We start from the raw sequence: 13,587 nt of genomic DNA, 5'->3' as shown, positions 1-13,587 counted from the left end.
ACCACATGAGCCATGGAGCCTCTCCCCAGGCAGATGGCCGCACTCTTGCGGGAGGACAACCAGTTAGAAAGGCTGAGAGAGAAGGTGTATGTTTGAGTCCAGAACTTAGAAGTCAGGGTACAGATACAAATTTATGAGTCAAACTTTACCCTGACAGAACAATGAAATTGTGAAACATGGGAAATAACATGATCATCAAGTCATTTTGAAATAAATAATGGAAAAGATGAAAACAGGTAATGAAGTCATAAAAGAACACCATCTTTCTACATGGTCAATTTGTACAATGACAAAATACATGCAGATGACTTGTGGATTCTTTATTTACCACACTGTGTTCTACAGGGCACACATGAAATCCCAGTCAAGTCATCACGAAGCCTTGCTTGGAAGCCCTCTGTTGCATGTGCAATCATGTGTGTCCACAGAGGCCACGTGGGCCAGGAACAGACCCAGGCCCTGGGGCACAAACCTACAAACCAAGCCCTGCCCTCACAGAGATGGTTGTTTACTTGTCATGTCAGACAGGAATATCAACTGCAAGTTTAAAAAGAAATAAGGGGTGGGTATTTGGCACCGTGGGTAAAATGCCACTTGAGATGACCACCGTCTCATATTGCAGTACCTGAGTTTGTGTCCTGCTTCCACATCTGATTCTAACTTCCTGCTAATGCACTACCACCCAAATAGGAGACCCAGTGAATTCCTGGCTTCTGGCTTTGGCCTGGCCCAGCCCCAGCTGCTGCAGGCATTTGAGGAGTAAATCAGAGAAAGGAAGATCTCCCTGTGTCTATCTTGGTCTCTCTGCCTTTGAAAAAAAATGTTTAAGAGAGAGGAGTAAAGTTGAAATTCAGACAAGGAACCAGCCACTCTAGGAGCTCAAAAGCAGGTTCTCTATGGAAGCAACACTTGAGCTTTGTTCAGAAGCATGAGTTATGGACAGTGAGATGAAGAAAGACGATGGGCATCTGAGAAAGAGGGCACAGACCTTCCAGAGCTGGTAGAAAGGGGAAGGCAGTAGACACAGTTCCAGGACAAGGGGGAGGCACCGCTGGCCCAAGTGGAGAGAACGCAAAAGACAAGGAGGCAGCTGTCATGGAGGATCCGCAGAGGAAAACAGCACCAGGAAATGTGTGGGAGCTCATGAAATGCCCACAAAACAAGTACCTGAAACCTGGCTAATTAAATGAAATAAGGATGCATAACAGTGATGTTTCTTGATAATGAATGAAGAAGATAAATTTTAACAAATTAACTCAATTTAAATTACTTTAATCTCTTCATAGAAAATACCTTAGCAGAGTGACTGAATTGTGTGGAAGTTCAATAAATATTACTGGAATTGTAGTTGCTGTCACTAAATACTCTTGACTCCTTCATTGGATGCTGCTTGCTATATTTTTGACAAATTCAGCACACATCGGAAAGCATCCGGAACATTGCACAGTTCACAATCACTGTCTTCTAAATATCTTAAGAGCTCCCCCCCCCCCTCAACAATGTGGCTAAAGTTTAATGTAGAGGAGTGGAAGCTGGTGGAGCTTAAGTAAGGGACCAAGGTCAATGCCCGTGTGGGAGAGGTACCCCATGTCCTTCTCTGCCCCATGACATCATCCCTGTAAAATATAGCTCTTCCCTTTAAAAAAAATTAAGTAATTGGGCTGGTACCCCAGCTCACTAGGCTAATCCTCCACCTGCGGCACCGGCACCCCAGGTTCTAGTCCCGGTTGGGGCGCCGGTTCTGTCCTGGTTGCTCCTCTTCCAGTCCAGCTTTCTGCTGTGGCCCGAGAAGGCAGTGGAGGATGGCCCAGGTCCTTGGGCCCTGCACTCTCATGGGAGACCAGGAGGAAGCACCTGGCTCCTGGCTTCGGATCAGCGCAGTGGGCTGGCCACAAGGTGCCAGCCATAGTGGCCACTTTGGGGTGAACCAACGGAAAAAGGAAGACCTTTCTCTCTGTCTTTCTCTCTCTCTCACAGTCTAACTCTGCCCGTCAAAAAAAAAAAAAAAGTAAGTAATTGAATTACTTTAAATGCAGATTTTTTTTAAACCCCAATGGAAATGCAAAGAGAGATTCAGACTTACGTGTGAGGCATTAATTACTTAAATCTGACTGGGTGCTTCTTTCTATGAATGAATGCACTTAATTAATTTTTTCCCTAGCTTCTTGCTATTTCCCAGATATAATCTATTTTCTTTCATCCCAGGGGCAACAGAAGGACAACAAAAGAAGGATCCGCTGATCTGAAATTCCAGAACTTCGCTCTGCCGATAAACAGGTCTGCAGATTTACTTGTTTATTAACACAAGAGGGGAAATGTTGGTTGTATGGCAAACTGATGGCCACATGCACACAGAAGCTATCGTGCGCTGGAGTCGCGCCACTGGTAGTGACCTCAGATGCTATACAGAGACAGAGGTGCAGGAGCAGGGGCTTGATGCAGGTTGAACCCCCAGCAGGTGCAGGGATACAGCCCTAGGCTGAGAGGCCCCTCCTCCACAGCCCTGCTGGTGAGCCCCCCCCCCCTCCTTTAAGACCTTCCAGCCAAGTCTCTAACCTGACAGAGAGCCACACAGAGGGAGGGTTCAGTGCCCTGCCAGTGAACAATTTGAAGGTTGCATGATGGATCAGGCCACAAGTCCACTCAATGGCTCACAAGCAGCCGAGAGAGAGCCGGGGGCTTCTATCATTCCCTTCCTTTATGCTTCAATTGAGAAAAGCACTTACAGCATCAAGACTCGAAAGGGCTACTGAACATGCAGGGACAGACGACAGAGCTTTGCCCTCGGAGGCTCACAGACCAGTGGAAAAGCTCAGATGCAAGTGCCACTTCAGTGAACAAGGGAGCAAACTGGAAGTCAAGTCCATCTCTGCTCTGCTCAGTGGACTACACTAAGCAACAACCTGTCCTTGTGGGGTGCTGCTGCTCCCAGCAGGGGCCGCTGGACATGCCTCCTGGGTGGGGGAGGCACTCTTCCTGGGGAGGCTGTGGTCTGAGGGTCTCCATAATCACACAATCCTCATATCCCAATTTAGTTCAACTCAAGCCAGCCTACCAAACATCCTTCAGTCCCTACTACGTGCCAGCTACGATACGCAGTCTTGAATTCAAGATGTGCTCAAAAAAATTACTCTCTGTAATGCTCATGCAACTGAATTCATGAGGTATTTTTCAAAACCACTTTAAGCAAAGGAAAATTTGTGACTGCTTTCAGACTTCTTTAATGTTTACATTAAGTGCATTTGAATAACGCATTTTAAGTCTGTTTTTCTTATTTCTTGACAATAGCAAAGATGGGAGATGGAAGGGCTAGAAGCTTTCCCTCAAATGTAGAGGACTGCAGCAATTACATACATCAAAGTAATATTTACAGTTACATGGGGGGGGGAGAGGGGAGAGCACTGCTTTTTTCTCAAGCAAATTATTTCAGGATGTGTCATAGCACGCTCAGGATATATTAAAAAGAGCAACAGACGATGTTTCGGCAGCCTGTTCCAAACCATTTATAAACCCAAGCTTCAAAAAAAAATTCCATATACATACAAATCTCTGTACCACTGCATATTTTATAATGGAAGTATTATACGAATATAAATTAGTATCTGAGATATGTAAATCAAAGCAAATGTCTGAAAAATACATATTGAGTCTATCTTGTTTTAAAAACCATTAAAACACATGTATTCATTCCCCATAGAAATTACAACGGCCAGCATTCGATGGCAAGGGTGAGGGGAAGTCACTGACAGGCAGGCTGTGATGCAAAGCTGGTCCTCTGGGTCTGGGTTTGAATTCAGAAGGTCTCTTTCCATTCCAGCATCTGGTGACTTTTAGAAACTGCATGTGAAATCTCATGTCCATCCCAGAATTGCTTGGAACTATAGTTTCAGAATAAAGGGAGGATCTCCGTGGGCATCACATTTCCTCAATAAATAGCAAAGGTTAATAGTCTGAGCACTCACTATGTGCTAGGTTTACAGGCCAGGGAGGTGAACAAAGTCTCCCAAGGCTAAATAGCTACTCATGGTAGATAAATGCAGACATAATGATCACTGCTAGTACTGAACACAACCCTGGCCACTCCACGCCACTGCACTCACACTGTTGCATGCTGGGAGGCAGGGGGAGCCAACCCTCCTGAGAAACATAAAAGGTTTGCCCAGCCACCTTCAAGCTCAACTATCCATCAACCTGCTTGTAGCATACAAATAAAAGGCTGGGGCCCCACCCAGACATATGGCCAGGAGGTCCTCCATGAACAAAACAGGTCACAACCAGTATTCATTATCCATGATCCATATGCAATATTGGGAAGAATGTGTCTGAGAATCTCCCATGGGAGTTGTCCTACTAAATAAATCCCTAATCTTCTATTTTGCACTGTTTCCTCGTGTGTATAGGAACAGGCCACCTGATGTTCTCCAGTTGAGTCCAATGTCAAATCCATAAGGGAGCTCCTGGTACGCACCCAGCACAATGAAGGGAGCTTTGGCATTCAGTCTTCACCGTAATGCCAGAAATAGGTTATTATTACTCCATGCACAGGTCATGGAAAACAGTCTGAGGGAGTTTCCATGCTTGGGTCCCTGGCACAGAGCTGGTAAGTGGCAATGTAGGATTTGAATTCAGCCTAATTTCAAACCAGTGCCATTTCTGTCTCCTAAATGATCCAGGCTTTCTATTTATCAGCATGCCTTAACCCATTTTCTATTGTGAGTAACACAATACCACATTCCAGTTCAAGGTCAAAGACTCAATCTAGTCATGGCCTTCTTGCTGACAGATCCCTGTGTCATGGTGCAGAGTATCACATGGCAAAAAATAGTGGGCAGGAGAGAAACCTAGCCCCAAAGGCTTCTCTAGCAGGCCTACTCTCAAGCTAAGCCACTGATGCACCCAAGCATGAATGCTTCAGATCAATCTATTTGTGAGGGTAGAGGCTTTATAACCTCCAAAAGGTCCCAATTCCTGGTTTCTCATAAAGGGGATTAAATTTCAGCCTACGTTTTGGAGGGGACAAACCACTCTCAAACCATGGCAGTGTATGCATGTATAACTATGTACATATGTGCATGTGTGTACACATGCATGCATGTGCATGTGTGTGCTTGTGCATATATGTGTGCTTGTGTGTATATGCATTTGTGTATGTGAGTGGCACATTCTCTCTTTTTAAAACATTAATTCATGTATTTGAATATCAGAGTTACAGAGAAAGAGAGAGAGATCTTCCATCCACTGGTTTACTCCCCAGATGGCTGCAACAGTTGGGGCTGGGCCAGGGCAAAGCCAGGAGCCAGGACTTTCATTTGGGTCTCTCATGTAGGTGGTAGGGGCCCAAGCACTTGGGCCATCTTCTGTTGCTTTTTTCCAGGGAATTAGAGGGTAAAGGGATTGGAAGTAGAGCTGTCAGGACACAAACTGGTGCCCATATGGGATTTCAGAGTCACAGCCGATGGCTTTACCCACTACACCACAATGCCAGCCCCAAGCAATTTCTATTTTTATGAGTTACTAACCTGCTTGTGTCAAGATTTCTCTCATGAGAGAGGGCAGGTGCCTTACACCCCTGAAAGACACATACACATGTATGATGAGAGCAAAGTCTCATAGTGCCAGTTCTTAGGGCTGGGCCTAGGACCAGCATCATCAGCAACTCCTTCCCAGTGATCCTGATGCTTGCTGATACTTGAGAATCATAGCTAGAAGCCTTATTACCAAGAGTGCAAGCTTCAGAGTTGGAGTAAGAGGCCTAGCACTCCAGTCCTGCTCTGCCCTTGCCCACTAAGTAGTAAGATGACAGAAGAAACAAGGTGTGTGTGAGAGAGAGAGGAGGGCATGGCAGGCAGGGAATGCTGAGTGCAAGAGTTGCTCTCCCTGGGGAGATGGCCAGCCCCTTAAATGGTTAACCTCCCCAAGGTCACTATGTGGAGCCAGAGAAAACCACAAATGGACAAGACACAGCCCCACCATCAGGATACTCAGTATATGGAGGGGGTGGGACAGTGGATGCGGAAACAAAAAGATACATCTAGCAGATCATAAAGCAATGAGCTATGTGTCAAGACAGGACACACACAAGCTCTCTAGGAACACCAGGGACACAGGATCCAGGAAGGAAGGGCTGGCCAAGCCCACTATTGAGGGAGTGGCAGAGTCAAGGTTCCATTCGGTGTCTTCCTTTGCCACGGGCAGGTCCCCTGTCTCTACCCGGTCACTGACAGCACTGGCCCTAGCAGTGTCCTTCACACTTTCCACGCTCAGATCCTTCCAGTGCATGACCTCATTGACTATGGATTTTTTTTTTTTTTCCTCTGCCGCTAGCACCTGCAGCAATAGTTCATTCCATGGAGACAAACTGCAGGTGGCTGTAATTTCTCAAGGCCCAGGAGAGCCAAGTCCTCACCTAGGAGAGACTGGAGCCCTCTTCTATTACATACACTAGGAGGCCCCCTACTGGGCCTCAGGAGCCAGGCAAGCCCAGGAACTGTGGCCACTGCTGCCCATCTGCTCTTCTGACTTCTCTGTTTGTGCCCCATCTGTTGCCAACTTTCATGTGACTCTGTAACATTGAGACAACACAGAGACTCACATTTGCTCGCTCTGCCCACCTCACTGTGTGGAAGGTGGAGTGTTAAAGATCTCAACAGTGAAGAGATATATACCAAGTCCAAGGTTCTTTCACAGAGGATGGATGAATACAGTACGGAGTCCGGACAGCAATTCCCAGGGTCGTCCACAGGGGACACACACCTACTCACTGCTCAATGAATTTTGCAGAAAGGTGCGGAGGACAAAGGGGGAAAAAAGCTAAGACCCACTAGGATTTTATGGTGTTATTAATACACTAGGTTGCTGCTGCTATATCCAGAGCCTCACACAGTGCCTGCCATGTGCTAGGTACTTAGCAGGTAACAAAGTGAGCAGGTGGGAGATGGATAGAGGGAAGATGACAGAGAGAAGACAGAGACCAAGTGGGGAAGGCCAGACAGAGGTGGGGGGATTTGGGGCTTTGGTGTTGTTCTCGGCAGAGGCCCTTCCTAGCTAGCCCAGGCATGGCAGCTCAGCCTGCCACTCTTACTTGTCTGCTGTAGATCTCATCACAATGTCAATATTTTTTTGTTTTCATTTTTTAAATATTGTCCGGAGACATCAATAGCTTATGTGAAAGACTGTAGATTACAAAGACAACTTTCTGGGATTGAAAAGGTAAGGTCTAGTTAACAAAAGGAAAAGTAATAAATCTAAATATTAAATTAATAATTAGATGCCACCTTCCAGCTTTCCCAAGTCTGTTATTAGAGCTAGAAGTGTCACGGGAGTGCAGAGTGGGGAGGGGTCCAGATGGGCCAGGCAGGGCAGGCTCCAGAGGAGGCGGGAGCCAAGCGTCTCAGGAGGATAAGCTTACAACAGTTCTGAGAGGTAGCAAACACATCCGGGTTTTTCCCCAGTGTCCTGTCAAGGAGTTGCATGTCCCAGATATTTTTTATAAAAATAAAATAGATAATAGGAAGATTCTGGAAGCTAACCATGGACGTCTTTGACATAATGAACCTATTTATTCACTGATCAAATATGAGCCTTGACTTGATTGCTACCAGGGGGTGAATTTCACCTGTTCAAAGTCAAGTGGGGCTAGGAGATGCTCTCTGATCTCCAGTCCATAATGGAACAAGGGACCTAGTCCAGTGGGCACTTAGGTGGTACTGTATAGGCATGTGGAGCAGGTCACTGCTATGTGCTGGGCATTATTGGCCTTGCTGGACTAGGACACACTTGTACACACTGTACACACTTGCTGTACAGACCCAGTATTCATTGACAATGTGTCTTGGAACCATACCCCTTCTCTAGCTTTCCTGTGCATGTGTAGGTAGTGTTCATTCACTCACCATCCACCCATTCTGCTCATGCAACAGCACATTTGTGTGTATGGACCACACTCCAGGCACTGTATTGGCATCAAGTTTCCCTTTAAGGAGCTGGGAGTCCAGTCCAAGAGGTCAAGTTGCCTTCTGTCCCAGTGAAGTGAGTTATATTGGACAGTGGCAGAGGCATGCCCAGGTGGTGAGCAGAGGGCTTTGGTAACCACGAGGGAAGAAAGGAATATACTCCCTATGTGGCCATCACTCCCTGGGCCAATATAAACCCCAGTTCTTCCCTCTCCAATTAGCCCCACATGCTCCTGCATCACCTTTCTGACACACAGCTCTAAGCATCTTGTGCCCACCTGCCTTGCAAGACTCCACACGGCCTGCTACTTTATCTCTCAGGTTCCCTCCTCCTGAGCACACTATGCAAGTCCAGACCTTAGCCTCATAGCTCCCTGATGCCAACCCTCTACCTCTAAGGGGTGGAGAGGAAGGAAGGTACACCTGGCCACCAGACAGGCTGGTGGGACACCCATACCAAAGACTTCCCAGGGGATTCTTCACACTCAATCCATCTGAAAAGTGCTAGTAATTATAATTTGGTTCTAGTGATCTATAATAGCCTCCAAATTGATATAATGATGCAATCTACCATGAACTGCAAAATCATTGCTGCAAAGAGCTCAGTTCCCAATGCAGGGCAGGCATTCAGATAGAGGGAAGAAGGCATGAACTAAGTCCCTTTAGATCCCTGCTTCATTTCTGTCCAGATCGTATTAAAAGTGAGTTTAGTAACTATAAGAAGAATCAGTTGTCTTTCAAAAGCTAGAGAATTTTATTCAGGAGTAAACATTTAACTTCAGGGCAGAACTTAAAATGAGAAGTGGAGCTGAGTCGGTGAATGCCGGGGGTTTCAGGAAGGGAGAAGATCATTTCCCAAGGGTGTGCCACCGACTTCTGGCCAGTCAGTGCTTGGGGAGACCCCGAGGGGACCTCCACACTACACTCGAGGGGGCAGTGAGTTATTAGTCTCCAGGCAAGGAGCTTGACCCTGGAGACAGGACCAGTCCTGTCTCTATGGGACCGGAACAACACACAACCAAACACGGTCCCTATGGATAAGGATGATGTGAGCACAACTCACTGCCTCACCAGATCCAGCCCTGCCAGGCAGCAGGACAGGGGAGTTGGGGACAGGACATGAGTTTACTTCCATTTCCTTCAAAATTTAAGAATTATTCAATTATTAAATGATTTAAGAGTGTTAAAAGTTAAAATAACTCAGAATTTAAAATCTGTAATGAGCCTTATTGAAGCCCACACACCTTGGAAGGTCCGCCTTGTTCATCTCTTATCTTCTGAATGGTGACACCTTTCATACACACTGGAAACAGACAATTAGGAAAATCTGCTGTGTTCAGGCCCAGATATGGAAGGGACAAGCGGAGGAGGGGAGCAGAAAGTGGCTGCCAAACCACCGTGGCCCACCCCTCGTGGTTGTGTCCTTGATGCTGCTGACAAAAGGCAGCCAGGGCATCCTTGTCATCCCCTGGTAAGAGGCAGCGTACAAGCTCCCAGCCTTGCTGGGCACACGGAGAGCCCATCAAATCTCCATGAGGTTTGCAAGCAGCCTCGTGCATTCATCACCCCGAGCTGTCAGGCTGCAAAGAGTGTGAACAGGAGTCTCTTCAGATCGCTTGTCAGCGCCTGGTGTCAAGGCAATGTCCGCACTCCAGCCAGACAAAACTGTGGCATCTGGGACACTCTGGAGGCTGCCTCCAGCCCTCTCCTCTCCCTCCCCGCTTCGTTTCCCAGGCTCCCAGGCTCCTAGCCGGGGCTCAGCTGGAATAACAACATCGTTCCCTGTTTTGTTGGTGCTTCCTCTGCTAATTCACTTGGCTTGCGCTGACGCACGGAGTGCCCTGGGGTGCATAATCCCGCAGGATATGACCTATGAATGAGCACCATCACTCCAGGGCCCCGCAGAGAGGCAGAGCAGACCGCATCAGCCACTTTCAGACAGCCTTGGCAATGGGGAGGAAGCTCCCGATGCCCAGAACAATGCAGTCTACCTTGCTGCTGCCACCTTCCTAACAACCAGGGACTTAGAGCCCGACAAATGCTGGCTCTGCTGACCCTTGCAAAGCTGCTCTGGGGGAGCTGTTGACTCTCCTAAGCTTTGGTTGCATCTGCAAAGTGGAGCTAGACATGCACAACACACATGCATTGCTGCCTTATGACAAAATGTCCAAAATGCCCTCTTCTAGCTCTTTTGAAATGCATCTTTATGGATGTGTTTACCCTACAGTGCCCTGTAACAGCAGAACTTAACTCCTCCTGTATAATGGCAGCTTGTGCCCATTGTCAGTCTCTCCCATGCCCCCACTGCTAACTCTACCAGATCTATGGTTTTATCTTATACCCCATAAATTTGCACAATTATTATATGTCCATTAAAAATAAAAGAGACAAGCATTTACCCTGGCAGCTAAGCAGGTAAGCCTAGTCCCACATTGGAGTAGCCAGTTTCAATTCCCAACTACAGCCCCCCTCCAGCTTTCTGCTAACAGGCATGTGGGAAGGCAGCAAGTGAGGGCTCAAATATTTGGGTCCCGACCATTCATGTAGGAGATCGGATTGAGTTTCCAACTCCCAGCTTTGGTCCTGACCCAAGCCTGGTTGGTGCAGGAATCTGTGGAGTGAACCTTTTGAACGGGAAATTCTTCTCTATCTATGTCTCTTTTAGTATCTCTACCTCCCAAATAAATAAATAAAAATAAAAATTAATACATAAATAAAAGGATAAAAGAAACACTTGCCTCAAAACTCATCAGTTGTACACATTAACTACATATAGCTTTCTAATATGTCAGAACAAATAAATAGAATTTTGAACCTGAAAAAGAAATTTAAAAAATAAATGTAAATGAATTGAACTGACCAGTATTTTTAAAAAATGCCTACCATTCAGAGTACAGCCTAGCTCAGTGCCTAGACAGGTGCTCAAAAACATGTTTCCATTCTGTTTCCCTCTTCTTAGATGACAAAAGACCTCACTTTTGCCTCCAGAAGCCTGAGCAGCTCTAGTCCCTGGTTCTCCCACTTACAAAACTCAGGAATTGGCCAATATTATCCTAAACATACTTTCTAGTATCCATGGCCTTTGATTCTAAAGTCCAGGTGAGGCCAGAAGAAGGTCAGATACTAAAATAATCCTCATCGCTCCTTCTAAAGTCCTGGGCAGTTTGCCTTGTATTGAAAACCCCCAGGGGTCAGGTCTCACAGGTTGGCTCTGTTGGACTTGCTGTCTCCTGTAAATGGGATGGTTTTCCTCACTTCTATTTTTTTTAAAGATTTTATTTATTTACTTGACAGGCAGAGTTAGACAGTGAGAGAGAAAGAGAGGAAGGTCTTCCTTCCATTGGTTCACCCCCCAGATGGCCTACTGTGGAGCTGTGGAGCCTACTGAGGCCTTCCTCAGAGCTCAGGATCTCAGGGAAGAGGCTGTCTGTGCAAAGTGTCAGGAGAGTGAGCAGGCCCCAGATAAATGCCTTGCTCCTCCTGGCTGATTTACTGTTAATTTCTGCAGAATCTCAGGCAACTTGAAAGGATACCAACTGCTTCCCCAGAGGCTCTGAGGGCACAGCTGCACCTGCCTCTGGTGCATGACTGGCCACGTCCTCCAAGACCTGGGTAGGGAACACAGCAAGGCTTGGGGGACCACTCTTTGTGGCTTTGTGGAATGAGCAAGTTGTTGATCCCTCCAAATGACCTGTTTCCTCTTCTGTAAACTTGGGGTTCTCAACCTGGTCATTTTGAGAATTAAAATAGGGAAGAGAAGGCAACAAGGCAGGCTGTTGGTCCCCTGGTTACCAATACCTCACTGCTCCACTATTGTGTACCAGTCCCAGCCATCAAATCAGCCTCATAAATATTTACACCTGGTGTGTGTTGCGATGCGCGATTAATTGCACCTGTGACGCACTAGGAGCACCTCAGAGGAAAGTTGTCATGTAAGGGCTGGCGGTGATTAGAGGCACAAACAAGCTGGCTCACGGAAGCAGCCTCCTTTGGATCCTTGCCCAAAATCTAAGGAAAAGGTCCCTCCAACAGCCCACTTTCCAAGGGTGAACACAGAGGCTATGCAAACACCTTGCTAGAAAATGGACAAAGATGTGTACAGATAGAAGAAATGCAAGTGGCCCAAAACTGTCTGAAAAAATAATAATCTTTCAGTCTCAGCAATCATCAAGAAAGAGAAATGGATAAAATAAGGAGTCAATTGCCAAGTGATCTTAAAGAATGAGTTCCATGGTGGGAGATACGGTGAGACAGTCACTGCAAATTCTATGGATAATGATAGAAATGAATATGAATTGGCACCAAAAAGCGACTAAAATTAGGCAACAAGGGGCCTACAAGGTCTATTCTATTTGGCCACTCTGTTGCACTTGATAAAGTCCCTTCATGGAAATATTCTGAGAGACTAAAAATACAAGCAACAGAATTTATAATTGTCAAAAATACCTCAATACTACCTCCAAAACATCACATAATCAGTCAATATCTAAAGATATAAAATGTATTTAGGATCTTATGCTCTTAGGAAACATTTAATGTATATTTGTCTCAATGTTTGTGTACATCTTCATGATATGCCTATGTTTCTGAAAATCACCAAAATTGGATGTGTGATGTTGACTTCTATGTGTTTCTGCATGCCCTTCCCTATTTTCTTTCTAAAGATACCATAAACTGAAGTCTACAGCAATGCAAACAGAGAAATGGCATAGGCTACTGGTGAGTGCCCACTCCTCTGAGCAGCTGACACTCACTCTGGCTGTCTTTTCTTGTCCTAGGTCATCGCCTCACCTGCCTCACCTCAGTGGTATCCCAGGTGAGTCACTGAAGCTGTGGGAAAACCTGCACAGATCTTCTGGGCTGTTCTCTACATTCGTTTCTGATTTTCCTCTAATGAAACTACTGACCTATTCAAAACGGCATCAGCTGCTCCCAACCGCACCTCAAGTTACTGCTGCGGCACCGTTGGTGTGTGACGTGCACAAGCTTTGGAAGCTAGAGAGTGGGAATCTTGGCTTTCTGGGTATTAGCTGTGCACCCTTGGAGGAAGCACAGATCTCTCTGAGCCTGGGTTCCTTTATCTGAGGAATGGACGTAAGTGTCCTAAGTGCCAGTGTTGTGGCTACTAGTTAATGTTTGTTCAACTAAACTCTATATAATGAGATCCCACAAAATATTAAGGTGAGTGGTTCAGCAACTACGTTCTGTGCTTGTCTTGTATCTCAGAGCCAATTTCGTAGTACTAGGCAGTTAATAGGAGCCCAGCAAAGTTTGAATAAAAGTTATACTCTTCATTTTGGCAGGCAGAGAGAGTTCCAGAGAACATCCCTAGAAAGCTGATTTCTGGACATAATGACTGAAATGTGACAGAAAAAATGAGAATAGTTCAGAAAAAGTATGCAAAGTAAGTGATCGAGTGGTACAGAGTGACACAGTCAGCAAATGAATCTGAGTTTATTATAGAACACGTTGGAGCACACAACCAGCTCTCAGCAGGTGCACAGCACTGAGCAGAATGGGGCAGATCACTCATAACCAGCTCTCAGCAGGTGCACAGCACTGAGCAATTTGGGGCAGATCCTGGGGTGTGAGTTTATGCAGGGCCTGAGCACCTAGCTAGTCTCTCACAGAAATG

At 46.2% G+C, this 13,587-nt stretch overlaps 1 protein-coding gene across 1 annotated transcript in view; it reads left to right on the top strand.

Annotated features, from left to right (window-relative positions):
• The window catches only part of CLNK (cytokine dependent hematopoietic cell linker), a 181,269-nt gene that overhangs the window by 90,706 nt on the left and 76,976 nt on the right, over nt 1-13,587 (top strand). The window contains exons 3-4 of the mRNA XM_070069585.1: nt 2,206-2,277; nt 12,731-12,768. Of these exons, the coding sequence (XP_069925686.1) occupies nt 2,206-2,277; nt 12,731-12,768 (110 nt within the window). The remainder of the gene's footprint in view (nt 1-2,205; nt 2,278-12,730; nt 12,769-13,587) is intronic.

Source organism: Oryctolagus cuniculus, chromosome 2 (assembly GCF_964237555.1).
Source record: "Oryctolagus cuniculus chromosome 2, mOryCun1.1, whole genome shotgun sequence".
Classification (NCBI taxonomy): domain Eukaryota; kingdom Metazoa; phylum Chordata; class Mammalia; order Lagomorpha; family Leporidae; genus Oryctolagus; species Oryctolagus cuniculus.
This window is presented reverse-complemented; position numbering and strand designations above follow the sequence as displayed.